This window comes from Lissotriton helveticus, chromosome 3_1 (assembly GCF_964261635.1).
Source record: "Lissotriton helveticus chromosome 3_1, aLisHel1.1, whole genome shotgun sequence".
Taxonomy (NCBI): Eukaryota; Metazoa; Chordata; class Amphibia; order Caudata; family Salamandridae; genus Lissotriton; species Lissotriton helveticus.
Window position 1 is genome coordinate 801,138,956 of NC_136061.1, and position 14,603 is coordinate 801,153,558.

The 14,603-nt window shown below is 45.8% G+C and overlaps 1 protein-coding gene across 2 annotated transcripts in view; it reads left to right on the forward strand.

Annotated features, from left to right (window-relative positions):
• LOC144822968 (uncharacterized) overlaps positions 1-14,603 on the forward strand; it is a 567,214-nt gene that overhangs the window by 145,231 nt on the left and 407,380 nt on the right. For both annotated transcript variants that reach the window (XM_078681053.1, XM_078681055.1), the window contains exon 4: positions 4,766-4,876. In XM_078681053.1, coding sequence (XP_078537179.1) covers positions 4,766-4,876 — 111 coding nt within the window. The remainder of the gene's footprint in view (positions 1-4,765; positions 4,877-14,603) is intronic.

The following is a 14,603-nucleotide window of genomic DNA, read 5'->3' on the forward strand; positions in this document are numbered from 1 at the left end:
AACAGAACTCTGGCTGAATACCTTTCTAACACCTGAAAAGTTTAAAATGGCCATTAAATTCCACAAGAGGTTGAGAATCATGTATTCGGCAAAGCCATTGAGGGTATGATGGGTAATGTGCTATATTGAGCAAGGGTGTTCCATATTTAGGACCGGAAGGACGGATGGCTGGGCATGTCCAAAGGATATGGGGCATATCACTTGCAGGTCAGCTGCATAACCAACAGTTAAACGAGAGGGATGAGTTTGCTTTGCACATGGTTGCATGAGAAGCTCTACAAATATGTAAGATTTCGAGGAAACTGAATTTTAGTCAGGTTGCCCTGATACCTTTGTCATGTGACTGGACTCTGTCCAGTCTTCTGCTGCATATTCTGTCCAAAGGGTATTTTCCCACTTGACCTGTGCTTGTGGGCTTAGACTAGAGTTCTCCTATAATGGTTCCATACAGTCCTGATATTAATGTTTTGCAACTGCAATACACTGTTACTTATCAAAATAGAGCAGAGGGAGAAGGGGTACAGGTTTGTTTTTCAATGACTGTGCCGCAGATATACCAAAGTCATTCCATAGTTGGGAAAATATTTGAGCTTACCTTCTTTGTGAAGTGCAACCAAAGTGGAGATGCCCTGGCGATCCAGTGGAGGCAGTGGAAGGGCCTTCACTCAATAAGTAGGTTAGAGGTGTTCCATATTAGGGCCTGGGAGTATAAGAATCAATTTAAGCCCATTTGTCTGTGAATCAAGGATTGGGTTGCATAGTTCTCTGAAATTCTTCTGTCCACTATATAGTATTTAAAAGCTGACAGAGTCATCTAGATCAGATGCCTCCAGTAGTAGCCAGCCTGGTGTATCAGGATTCCAGGTAAAGTAAAATGCTAATTGTGACTGCTGATGTGCTGTGCAACAGAGTTCTAAGTTCGGTAAGCGTAGGCCTCTAGATGTTGTGGTATAGAGCTTTGCCACAGCCAGACATGGAAGCATGACACCACAAATGCATCATTTCAAGCAACTATCAATTCTCTGGAGTTGTGTTAGGGGATCTTTTAGAAGGATCAGGCCACAGACATAGTAAAGCCTGGGTGCTATTGCCATCGGGACAGCTGTAGCCCCTTCCGTGGGTGGACATCTGCATTCATTTGTTCTGTTAGAATCATATTGGAGACGTCCTATTTATGAGTATGCCCATATATTAAAGCTTGATAGGGATCCATTTGCATGGGAATTCTGTAATAGAGTCAGTCATAGGGATGACCTTGCATTTTGACCAGTTGACCTTGTAACCAAAGAACTGAAAAAAGCCTGTTATAGTTTCCATTCATAGGGGCACTGATGTTTTTGGCATGGAGCATGTGGGGAGTATGTTGCCTTCATAAAGCACAATATTTAATTCTCCTGCCTCTGAATAAATACCAATGACCCATGTAGCTTGTTGTCTGATAGCAAACGCAAAAGGCTTGAGTGCTATAAGAAATAGTAAGTGATATAGGGGACACCCTTCCATCGTGAGGCTTTGGATGCATATTGGATTGGAGAGGAAGCCATTCTAATACCACTGCTGAGGGGTTCCTGTTCAGGCATCTTCCCATGGCGAGGAAGGTTTGTCCGATGTCCATCTGATCCATCGAATGAAACACAATTGCCCCATTCTAAGTTGTTAAAGCCTTCTCAGCATCCAGGGAGAGGGCCACTCTTCTGGCTTAGGTAATTAGAAGAGATGCAGGAGAGTTTCGGAGATAGTTTTGTGAAGATCTTCCAGGAATAAAGCCCATTTCATTCTTATAGATCAAGCTTGTCTTCTAGCCAGCATCTTTGCCAATATCTTTATGTCACTGTTAAGAAGGGATATAGATCTGTAGTTTGAATATAGGATCCGGTCGTTGTCTGGCCCTTTTGAAGTCCAGGGATATGCTTTGGGTAGCAAGCATTTCCCTTTATACCTATGCAAGAAAGTGGATGATTTGTGAGGCGTGGACCTTGAAAAATCGATGGGTAAGCTGTCCTCACCTGGTGCCTTCCCAATGTATTGTAGCTTAAGAACCTCTACAATCTCAATCTCCGTGATTGCACCATCCAGGATCTCTGTTAAGTCAGTTGATAATCCTGCAATATGTGCAGAAACTCTGCCTCACTTGCCATTTAGTTAGTAGCCGTGCTTTTACAAAGGAAGGGAGCTGCTTGGTTAAGAGTCTCTTCATGGAGTTCCGCTCCATGTTCAGATTATTTGGCCATTATTTGCAGTAAGGTTTTTTGGCCGACAAGGTGTAGAGGGGTGTGGAGTTCATATTTCTTGGCGACCAGGCTTTCAAGTAGGGCATTTGAGGGGTGCCCGTTGTATGACTATTACATTGAGGGGATATCTTTTTCTAGTACCTCGCGCCTCTTTTTCCACTTTACATCTGATCGTGGAGACTCCCATCACGATGCTGCATAGGTATGACTTAACAGCTGCAGCTATTAATTGTGTGGATTCAACAGAGGGAGCAGTTCCACCTCCAAATTAATGAACACTTAGGGGCATATGTAACAAATAATCAGGCAGCGCAGCAATTCACCTTTCTACGCTGAGTGATAGGGAAAGCGCAGGAATATGCCCTACTTAACAATAATTGGTGCATTCCTGTGATTTCCCAGTGCTGGCGCACAATTTGCTGCCAAGCACCAAAGCAGGCGCCCTAGCACCATGGGCCAAGGGTGCCTGTGTTGTGAGGATTGTTTTTGTGCAGGAAGGCACACCTTTCTGCACAAAATCCCAAGAGACATTTTCCTCTTTCTATATGTCTTACGCTTTGAGGGAGGACTGTGACTTGTCTCAGTCCCAAGATGGGGATTTTTTTTGGTCTGGGTTTGTGTCTCTGTCGTTTCTGCTATCTGAACTAATTCAGACTCCTTCATCTCCACCCAAGAGACAATAGCCTAGTGGAGTCTAGTGAACCTATGGACAATCAGAGAATGATACTCTCAAGTTTTTCCTACATGACACCTGAGCGAACTTAGATCCATCTCCTCAGTAGGAAGCCAGGTTTTCTCTTTTGAACAATGCCCCTCCAAAATCTTGCAGTTGGTAGCTAAGACAATAGCTCTACATCTTACAGCAACCATTAATAAAGCTAGTAGATCAGGATGCTATCCACAGCTGCTGTTAAACCTGTCCTAAAAAACCCTAACCTGAACCCTGCTGATTTAAAAAACTAGGGGCCCATTTCTCTGTTGCCTACCCCATCTAAAATCCTAGAAAATCAGCTGAACTCACAGTGGATAGCATATCTGGAACAACACAAACTGTTACATGCCTCACAATTTGGTTTCAGAAGCAACCATGGGACATAAACTGCTTTGGTCTCAGCTGTTGATAACATCCAAACCATGGTTGACGCAGGACAGGCTGCGGCACTAACACGTCTATAGCATCTTCATATACATATACAGTCTTTGATAAAATCTCCAGATCCCTGCTTACCGGCCGGCTGCAGAATCTGGTGCAAACCTCCTATTGGCTGGACATACTAGGTGCATTACCAACTCCGACACACTCGCAAAAATTCTGGGAGTGTTGGTAGACACAAAGCTGTTGTTTGACCTTCAGGGCACCCACATTGTATCATCCGGTTTCTGAATTATGAGGACACTGAGGAAGGTGTTCCCTTTTATCCCTTTACTGTTTTATCATTGGCGTATGTGTGCACATTGTTTAGGAGGTGGTGACTGCCTAATTAATAAAAGGGAAGAATAATAAATCCATACCTAACTTGTATCTTACGAATTGAAAAGTTTCAAATTGAGGGTTTAACATAACATAACATGAATTTGTAACGCACACGTTCACCCAGAAGGGTATCTTGGTGCTGAATAAAAGATGTTTATTGTTACCCAAGTCAATGGTACTCATCAACCTCTGAAGGATAAACGGCTGAGCCACTAGACTCTGCATCAGGTTGTGATTGGAGCTGTGCATAACAGATGCTTGTCAGTTGTGCTACTTTGCTTGCAATTCCCATCAAACTTTCCCTGCTTTTACCCCTATCAATATCTTAGAAAGAGGCTTACCTGGGACAAAAGGCAACATCACAATTATAACAAATGGCAATCAGAGAGTATGTTTGAATCTTATGGACAAATACCTTTCCTATCCTTCTAAGTAGGGAACAGCAGTATGTAATTCTTCTAGAAGAGTCAGGATGCATTTAGCTAGGGGTTGTGGCTGCAAAAGGGGCATTGACCAATACAGGCGGGCTTTTCTTTGGCACAACTTTTGCCTGCTGGCAGGGCGCACCTATGTGGTCTGAACTAATGAAGTGCCATAAGGAAGGGTGGAGATGGCAGGCACTGCTAGCACCGATTGCTGGGTAACTACACACCAACTACATCCGAAATGCCGCCCTGAAAACAGGAAACAAAAATTGGATGGGACAAGAGAAAGAGGACTAACTGGATCTCAATAGCACCTTTTGAGAAAAGTGTGCTCCCACACCACTTCAACTATTGAGAAATAATAATGCAATAAAATAATAGTGTTTAACATCAATTTGGATCCTAGATTTTTTGTTTTCTGGATTCACTAATCTGTTGATCATAATATTACCCTCCTAATCAATTAATATTCACTTTTAAAGATGTGATACATGTGTGCATATCTAGTAAAAATATATTATATCTCCAACCTACATGTGTTATAAACTGTGTACATTCTATTCCTTAGACAGTATTAATAATCAAAATGGCAATAAACCCCACATCTTTTTGGCTTTTTTTGTTTTTATCCACAGAAAAACACACCTCATTAAGCGTATTAATTGGAGCAGTTGTTGGAACCATAACTGTGTGCATTTTAATTGTGATATGTTCCCTTTATGTACACCAAAGGTACCTAAAGATCGGTAAGCATACATTTCCAGAACTAATATTGTAATTGTTTTGGTATGTTTGTGGTGGTTTCTATATTTTGTAAAATGATGTGTGTTTCATAAGTGACTTAATCTGCTTTTATCTATAACTACAGCTATATTCAGTGACATTATAGTAAGGAGAAAATTTCATTGCCAACTTAATGTTTTAAAGTAAAAAAAACAAACACTGAAGTTCACCAGCTTTCTTTAGGGCACGAGTTATAGTTACTAGATATAACTAAAAATAGACAATTTCAGTGTTTCTTTTCCATTTAAAATGTTACGTTGGCACTGACATTGTCACCTAACTATAACCTTTGTTTTTCTCAGTGAGTTTCTAGTGTAATATTTTATTTCCAAACATAAAGCTATCCTCCACCATGCACAGCGTTTGGTTGCAGTGGGGGGTTGCCGCAAGGCATGGCCTGCAGTTAGGCCCTGTGGCCAACCCTGTGCAGGCAAGCAACCCCACGTCAAAGGTCCTGCGTGGCACCGGGTTGGCCGTATACCTTGCATGCAACTACACATGGGCAGCCAACCCGCATCATGCACAGCCTTCAGCGAAGCCCTCTGTCCAACCCCTGCAGGCAGCCAATCCAGTGCCCGAGGAGTGGGCTAATGCAGCCCAAACATAATGATGGAAGCCCCGGTGCCCCAGCGGCCTCAGCCAGCTCCTGCACTGGCGCCAGCATTGCTCCCACCTGGTGGGAGCAGCTACTACTGCTGAGTCCCACTCTGCAGGCGCAGTCACAGTTTCTCTGCCTGCAAGAGCACTAGCAGGGAAACAGCAGTGGACTCCAATCCGGCAGAAGCATTTTCAAAGCTCCAGTGGATGGGGCACACTTTTTGCCCAGCCCACGGTCCCGTGGGCAGGGAATAATACTGTGTCCTGCGGTGGGCTCCTCTTGACAGAGTTAAAGAGCCAGCTTCGGGTAAGGAAGTCCCAGGGGGCCTTTTAAGGCTTGGGGAGTGGGCCACATGCCCCCCTCCCAGGAGGGCTGAAGATATTGGTTGGGCCTGGGGAATTGAACCCTTGGGCCCATTTGGGCTTAGTAAGGGGGGTTTGCATGCCCCCTTCACTAAGAATACAATCTTTGACCGGGGAAGGGGGGTTCCTGGTGCACATATGGGCTCAGGGAGGGGGTTTGGTCCACCCTCCCTATTTTGAGGCTGGGGGAGGGGGTCACATGTCCCTCCCCTTTCAAATGACTTGACCCCAGGAGATTAGGGTGTCTATTAAGATGTAGGGCAGATCGCCACTGCCCGCATGGCGATCCGCCCTACATCCTACCCCGCCTGCCACCCGTTTCCCTCCCACCATATTAGTATGGCGGGGGGGACCCCGGCGGACGGAAAGACCATCCGCCACTCGACCAGTTGACCGGGCGGAAAAGGGGCTATAAATGGTTGCGGTGTCTGCTAGATACCGCTATCAATATTAGCATGAGAGTAGGAAGCAGCCTTTCCTAAAGGCATGCGGATTTTGCTTTTGGGGTCCCTTTGCGAGCCCCCAGGGTATTGGGGGTTGGGGGGTACACATGGGGGGTACCTATGGTGCCCCCCTGGATTGTCATGGACTTGGTGGCAGGCACCTCACGGTGTCTGTCACCTTGTGCATGACAATGCACACAGTGCATTCCCAGCACCGCCCGCCACAATGCTGTGAATGGAGGATGCCACAGCCACAGTGGTGGTGGCATCCTAATCGCCGGTGCTAGACCGCCGCACCACTGGCGGCCAGTCCCAGCACCGCTAGGGTGGTGGGTGACTGAAAGTCCGCTAGCCATCCTAATAGGTCCCTAGGTCTCCGGGGCCCTACTGTGACTTGTTTACAGGGGCATATGTCCCCTTCCCTAAATATTAATGATTTAAAAAACGCTTATAGGTATGTATTTTTTTTTAAAGATTTGCAATCCCGCAGGATTCCCATGGAACCAAATAAAAAAATATATAACAGAAAAGTTTGGACGGTGGGGTTCGGGGGGCAGGAGTGCATACCTCCTGGGCCCGCCCACAGGGCCTAGGGGAACAGGGGTAGCCTACCCTGCTCCTTATATATAGATTTGTAGTGTAACTCAGGACAGGGACTAAGTTGCCGAGCCCTGTAATATCTGGTAGCACCATTTTTCATCATGTGGCTTGCAGCCAATGAAAGCGCTCGCTCCCACTGGAGCATGTTTCTTTTGGGAACAAATTGACCAATTCAGACCACCCTATTTTTTAACACTGGGTTTGAGCGACTCTTGCGAGAGTCTCTCAAACCCAACTGTATAGATTTGGAGCTTAATATATCTACTACTGAATGACCTTACATAAAATCACAAGAAGCATGCTATATGGACTGCGATCTAGCTTCCTCCTAAATTTGGTGTAATTCCGTTTAGCAGTTTCTGTGTTAGCACTGTTTAAGAACAACAAGGGGATTTTGCGTTTTGGGGCACCTCTTTTTTTTGGGTCCCCCTTTGACTGATAACCTTGAAACTCCATGCACCAACTAGAGAAAACGAAGCACTCTTTGGCAAGTTTTGCCAAGATTTGTCAAACAGCACCTTAGTTATTAGCAAAACAAAAAAGGCAATTCCTCCGGAAATAATGACCTTAGTATTACTACACAGTGGTAGTGGCCAATGGGTAATCTATATCTATTTTTATACTCTCTTGATGCAGAGAGATTTAAATATAGTAAAGGAAGTGTAAATAACGTATGATTAGTTCTGTAGAGAACAGCAATATCAAGCAATATAAAACATTGACAAAGCCAGCAGTTCTTGGCAGTGAAACGTGCTGGCTTTCCCAATCTTTCTTTTTGTTGGATACCTGGCGCGCATGCTAGTGCATCCACAGCAACCAGCTGCAGATGCATATGTAACATTTTTAATAAACACATTCAAAGACTGTTACCATGGATGTGTGTTGTTCCACGACATCCATCTTTGCATGTGTTATATTTGAACCAATCCATTCATTCAAATATGGCTATGGTAGGTGTGTACACGTGGGTGATGGCCATTTTTTAATAGGTTTGTTCAAACAATGCAAAATCATTTCCTGGTGCCTGCCACGCATGCTTATACATGCACACTTGTGGGCTGCCATCTTAAAATTAATTTCAACCCATTTCAAGATAGACGTGCACTGACAGAATCACTGGTGCAAAAAAGTGGAAAACAATGAAGTGAGCGGGATTTAGGGAAGGCAGTGACAAGTGAGAGAGAACAGGGAGCAGGCTGGGGTGGGGGAATGGGGACTATTAAAATAGAATCAGGGAGGAGGGGCAGAAAAGCAACAGAGCAGGTTGGGAAGAGAGAGGAAGGGAAGCAACACAAAGAGAAAAACACATGCACTTCCATAGGGTGCTTAGTTGCTTACGTAATGAATATACCCCGCCTCCATTCCCCTCCCCATCTACCCACACCCTGTAGCAGAGCCTACTTTGGATTTTTGGAGCAGTTTGTGTATATCCTTTCATAGTGGGTTTGAAGGTCTCTAGATAAAACTAAGCAGGAACCAAGAAAATGGGAAAAATGTACTAAGCAAGAAAGTATGTGTTCTTTTTTATCCTAATGTCATCAACAAAAGGTTTCCAGTGCTAGGATCACCATCTTCTGAGCTTTGAGGAACACCAGCAACAGGCAGAGTTGAATATTTATGTATATATATATATGGACATCGAAAAAGCCGCAAGGCGAAACGCGTCAGTCAGTACGCGGGGGGTCTGCACAAATAAAGTATTTTATACTTTGAACTGTTCCTGAGAGTGTTTTTCTTTGGGTGCAAAAAAGTATATATGCTCCGTGAACCACGATGCTGCATGGTTTGACGATGGGGTGTCTAGCAGGCATTTCAACGGAGTGAAGGGTGCTTTTTTGAATAGCGGTGCAACGAAGGGAAAATCGAAGGGTCTTTGGCGAGGCAGTTGTGGTCATCCAGACTTAACAATTGCTGAAGTGAACCGCCCGAGACTGTGGCGATTTCCTGTACCATCTGGCAATAATAAAGACACTAATCTTTTCCCCATGATTGCGCAAACCAATGGGAATGCATCCCTGTATTCAAAAGCACCTCCACTTTGGCTTGTCTGCATTGGGAAACAAGCTGGAAGAAGGCAGACACGCCGAAACGCGTCCGCGTGAAATAATATCAATGGACTGAAAACCCCGAGAGTGCAATGTGTTTTTGAACACGTGAGCCTGGTTATATGGAATGGACCCACCACCATTTTAACCGCACCCGTCTAGAAGAGTGCAGAATGCGTCTTTGGTGGAAAAGGAGCGGAGTACTTAACTACAAACGCCTTGCACCACCAGCGCAGCATTCTGGGTAATGGAGTCGTGGAATTCGTCAATCATACAGATTGAAGGGACTACGTAAATGTGCCGTCCCCTGCTCCGTGAACCGCGATGCTGCATGGTTTGACGATGGGGTGTCCAGCAGGCATTTCAACGGAGTGAAAGGTGCTTTTTTGAATAGCTGTGCAACGAAGGGAAAATCGAAGGGTCTCTGGCTAGGCAGTTATTGTCATCCAGACTTAACAATTGCTGAGGTGAACCGCCCGAGACTGTGGGGATTTCCTGTACCATCTGTCAATAATAAAGACACTAATCTTTTCCCCGTGATTGCGCAAACCAATGGGAATGCATCCCTGTATTCAAAAGTACCTCCACGTTGGCTTGTCTGCATTGGGAAACGAGCTGGAAGAAGGCAGACACACCAAAATGCGTCCTCGTGAAATAATATCAATGGACTGAAAACCCCGAGAGTGCAGTGTGTTTTTGAACACGTGAGCCTGGTTATATGGAATGGACCCACCACCATTTTAACCGCACCCGTCTAAAAGAGTGCAGAATGCGTCTTTGGGAGAAAAGGAGCGGAGTACTTAACTACAAACGCCTTGCACCACCAGCGCAGCATTCTGGGTAATGGAGTCGTGGAATTCGTCAATCATGCAGATTGAAGGGACTACGGAAATGTGCCGTCCCCTGCTCCGTGAACTGCGATCCTGCATGGTTTGACGATGGGGTGTCCAGCAGGCATTTCAACGGAGTGAAAGGTGCTTTTTTGAATAGCTGTGCAACGAAGGTAAAATCGAAGGGTCTCTGGCGAGGCAGTGATTGTCATCCAGACTTAACAATTGCTGAAGTGAACCGCCCGAGACTGTGGGGATTTCCTGTACCATCTGGCAATAATAAAGACGCTAATCTTTTCCCCATGATTGCGCAAACCAATGGGAATGCATCCCTGTATTCAAAAGCACCTCCACTTTGGCTTGTCTGCATTGGGAAATGAGCTGGAAGAAGGCAGACACCCCGAAACGCGTCCTCGTGAAATAATATCAATGGACTGAAAAACCTGAGAGTGCAGTGTGTTTTTGAACACGTGAGCCTGGTTATATGGAATGGACCCACCACCATTTTAACCGCACCCGTCTAGAAGAGTGCAGAATGTGTCTTTGGTGGAAAAGGAGCGGAGTACTTAATTTGATATTTGATATTTGATATTTATTGACACTTGTAAAGCGCGACTATCGCTCCGGAAGGAGCATCTTGGCGCTAAGCGATCAGAGAACCAGCGTGGCGAGGAGTGGATCAGATGGCTGCAAGAACTGCTGAGTCGGGCTGGAGGAAAATCCAGGTCTTCAAGAGTTTCCTGAACTGGCTTTCTGTGGGGACGTGCCTAAGGTTAAAGGGGAGACTGTTCCATACCTTTGACGCCAGAAATGAAAAAGTTTTGCCACCTTTTGTTTTAAGTTTTATTCTAGGTATTACAATCAAGTTAGCTTCAGCTGACCTCAAGCAGCGCGATGGAATGTAGCACTGAAAGCGCTTGGTTAGATAGAGAGGGCCGGTGTTCCTAGTAGCTTTGAAGACTGTGATAAGGAGTTTAAAAAGGACTCTCTTGTGAAGGGGAAGCCAGTGCAGCGTGTTGAGGGCTGCAGAGGCCGAGGACCTTTTTGGAAGTTTGAGAACTAGTCTGGCTGCTGCATGTTGGACACTTTGTAATTTCTTTAAAGAAGACTTCTTTATTCCTGCCAGGAGGCCGTTGCAATAGTCCAGCCAGGAAAGGATTAGAGCCACCGCGACTGTTTTCCTGGCAGAGATAGGGAGGAAGTCAAAGAATTTCTTCAGCTGTCGGATGAGGTTGAAGCAGCACCCAGCTGTGATGCGCACATGGTCATCAAAACTCAAGGAGGAGTCAAATTGGACACCTAAGTTGCGGGCCGAGGAGACCGCACAAGGCGGTGCTTCAGAGTTTGGAGGCCACCAGTCCTTTGGTGAGAAAAGGATGTCTTTGCCTAGTGGTATTATTTCAGTTTTTGCGCTGTTGCACTTAAGGTGGTTAAGATTGAGCCAGGAAAAAACTTGGGAGAGGCAATTCTGAAATCTAAGGGCTGTGTCGGGGTATTTTTTATCAATGGTGACGACGAGCTGGGTGTCGTCAGCGTATGAAGTGACGAGGATGTCGTGGGATTCAATCAATGTTAGGAGGGGGGCCATATATAGATTAAAAAAGAGGGGGCTAAGTATGGACCCCTGGGGCACACCGGATGTGACAGGTCTTTCGCCGGAGAGAAAAGGGCCAAGTGAGACTGTTTGTGTTCTATTGGATAAAAATGATGTAATCCATATTAAAGCAGTACCCGACACTCCAATCTCGCGCATTCTATTAATAAGGATAGCGTGCGAGATGGTGTCGAATGCTGCGGTTAAGTCGAGTAGGATGAGTACGGCATGTCTTCCGTCATCCTGCAGGAACTTAATGGTGTCCGATAGCTCAATCAATGCAGTTTCTGTTGAGTGGCCGGGGCGAAAACCAGATTGCTGTGGATGCAGAATGTGATTGTTTTCCACGAAGGCTTTTAATTCCTCGTGGACCAGCCGCTCGGTGATTTTGCCTAGTACTGGAAGTAGAGAAATGGGGCGCATATTGGATAGATCTGTAGGGGATTTGTTTTGTTTTTTCAAAAGGGGCTTGACTATGGCCTTCTTCCATTCAGCGGGGACAATGCCAGCGCTGAGGGAGTCATTAATAATGGCATTGATGGAAGGGTTGACGGCCTCGATGAGGTGGTGAAGAATAATCGGAGGGCAGGAGTCCGTAGGTGCTCCTGATTTGCAAGTCATGATAGCCTTCTGTGTTTGTAGCAGGGACACTGCAGTAAAATTGACAAGTGAAGGTAATGTGGTGCCGGCATCTTGCGTATGAATTAAGGGAGGGGGAAAGTCTTTGTGAATGGTATTTATTTTGTCAATAAAGAAATCAGCTATTTGATCGCAGAGTGCTTGAGATGGGGGAATTGCCGTTGTCAGGGCCTTGGGGTGGGTGAAGGACTTGACTATATTGAAAATGGTCTGTTGTTTTTGTTTAGCTTCCTCTATAGCTGAAGTAAAAAACTCCTTTTTGGCTTTTTTTATGTTGGAGAGGTATTGTTTCCTCTGCGAGATCTAGAGGGATCTAGAAGTATCATCATAGGTTTTCCTCAACTCTCTTTCAAGGACCCTGCATTTAAGGTGGCATTCGGCGAGGGCCTGGGTATACCAAGGGGCATTGGGTTTTCTCACACGGCGGGCTGATTTCAGGCTGGTTGGGTTGGGGAAGGATGTAACCATTGTGTCAATCCAGGAAAATCCTTGCACCACCAGCGCAGCATTCTGGGTAATTGAGTAGTGGAATACGTCAATCATACAGATTGAAGGGACTACGGAAATGTGCCGTCCCCTGCTCCGTGAACCGCGATGCTGCATGGTTTGATGATGGGGTGTCCAGCAGGCATTTCAACGGAGTGAAAGGTGCTTTTTTGAATAGCTGTGCAACGAAGGGAAAATCGAAGGGTCTCTGGCGAGGCAGTTATTGTCATCCAAACTTAACAATTGCTGAAGTGAACCGCCCGAGACTGTGGGGATTTCCTGTACCATCTGGCAATAATAAAGACACTAATCTTTTCCCAGTGATTGCCCAAACCAATGGGAATGTATTCAAAAGCACCTCCACGTTGGCTTGTCTGCCTTGGGAAACGAGCTGGAAGAAGGCAATCACGCCGAAACGCGTCCTTGTGAAATAATATCAATGGACTGAAAACCCCGAGAGTGCAATGTGTTTTTGAACACGTGAGCCTGGTTATATGGAATGGACCCACCACCATTTTAACCGCACCCGTCTAGAAGAGTGCAGAATGCGTCTTTGGTGGAAAAGGAGCGGAGTACTTAACTACAAACGCCTTGCACCACCAGCGCAGCATTCTGGGTAATGGAGTCGTGGAATTCGTCAATCATACAGATTGAAGGGACTGCGGAAATGTGCCGTCCCCTGCTCCGTGAACCGCGATGCTGCATGGTTTGACGATGGGGTGTCCAGCAGGCATTTCAACGTAGTGAAAGGTGCTTTTTTGAATAGCTGTGCAACGAAGGGAAAATCGAAGGGTCTCTGGCTAGGCAGTTATTGTCATCCAGACTTAACTATTGCTGAGGTGAACCGCCCGAGACTGTGGGGATTTCCTGTACCATCTGTCAATAATAAAGACACTAATCTTTTCCCCGTGATTGCGCAAACCAATGGGAATGCATCCCTGTATTCAAAAGCACCTCCACGTTGGCTTGTCTGCATTGGGAAACGAGCTGGAAGAAGGCAGACACACCAAAATGCGTCCTCGTGAAATAATATCAATGGACTGAAAACCCCGAGAGTGCAGTGTGTTTTTGAACACGTGAGCCTGGTTATATGGAATGGACCCACCACCATTTTAACCGCACCCGTCTAAAAGAGTGCAGAATGCGTCTTTGGGAGAAAAGGAGCGGAGTACTTAACTACAAACGCCTTGCACCACCAGCGCAGCATTCTGGGTAATGGAGTCGTGGAATTCGTCAATCATGCAGATTGAAGGGACTACGGAAATGTGCCGTCCCCTGCTCCGTGAACTGCGCTCCTGCATGGTTTGACGATGGGGTGTCCAGCAGGCATTTCAACGGAGTGAAAGGTGCTTTTTTGAATAGCTGTGCAACAAAGGTAAAATCGAAGGGTCTCTGGCGAGGCAGTGATTGTCATCCAGACTTAACAATTGCTGAAGTGAACCGCCCGAGACTGTGGGGATTTCCTGTACCATCTGGCAATAATAAAGACACTAATCTTTTCCCCATGATTGCGCAAACCAATGGGAATGCATCCCTGTATTCAAAAGCACCTCCACTTTGGCTTGTCTGCATTGGGAAATGAGCTGGAAGAAGGCAGACACCCCGAAACGCGTCCTCGTGAAATAATATCAATGGACTGAAAAACCTGAGAGTGCAGTGTGTTTTTGAACACGTGAGCCTGGTTATATGGAATGGACCCACCACCATTTTAACCGCACCCGTCTAGAAGAGTGCAGAATGTGTCTTTGGTGGAAAAGGAGCGGAGTACTTAACTACAAAATCCTTGCACCACCAGCGCAGCATTCTGGGTAATTGAGTAGTGGAATACGTCAATCATACAGATTGAAGGGACTACGGAAATGTGCCGTCCCCTGCTCCGTGAACCGCGATGCTGCATGGTTTGATGATGGGGTGTCCAGCAGGCATTTCAACGGAGTGAAAGGTGCTTTTTTGAATAGCTGTGCAACGAAGGGAAAATCGAAGGGTCTCTGGCGAGGCAGTTATTGTCATCCAAACTTAACAATTGCTGAAGTGAACCGCCCGAGACTGTGGGGATTTCCTGTACCATCTGGCAATAATAAAGACACTAATCT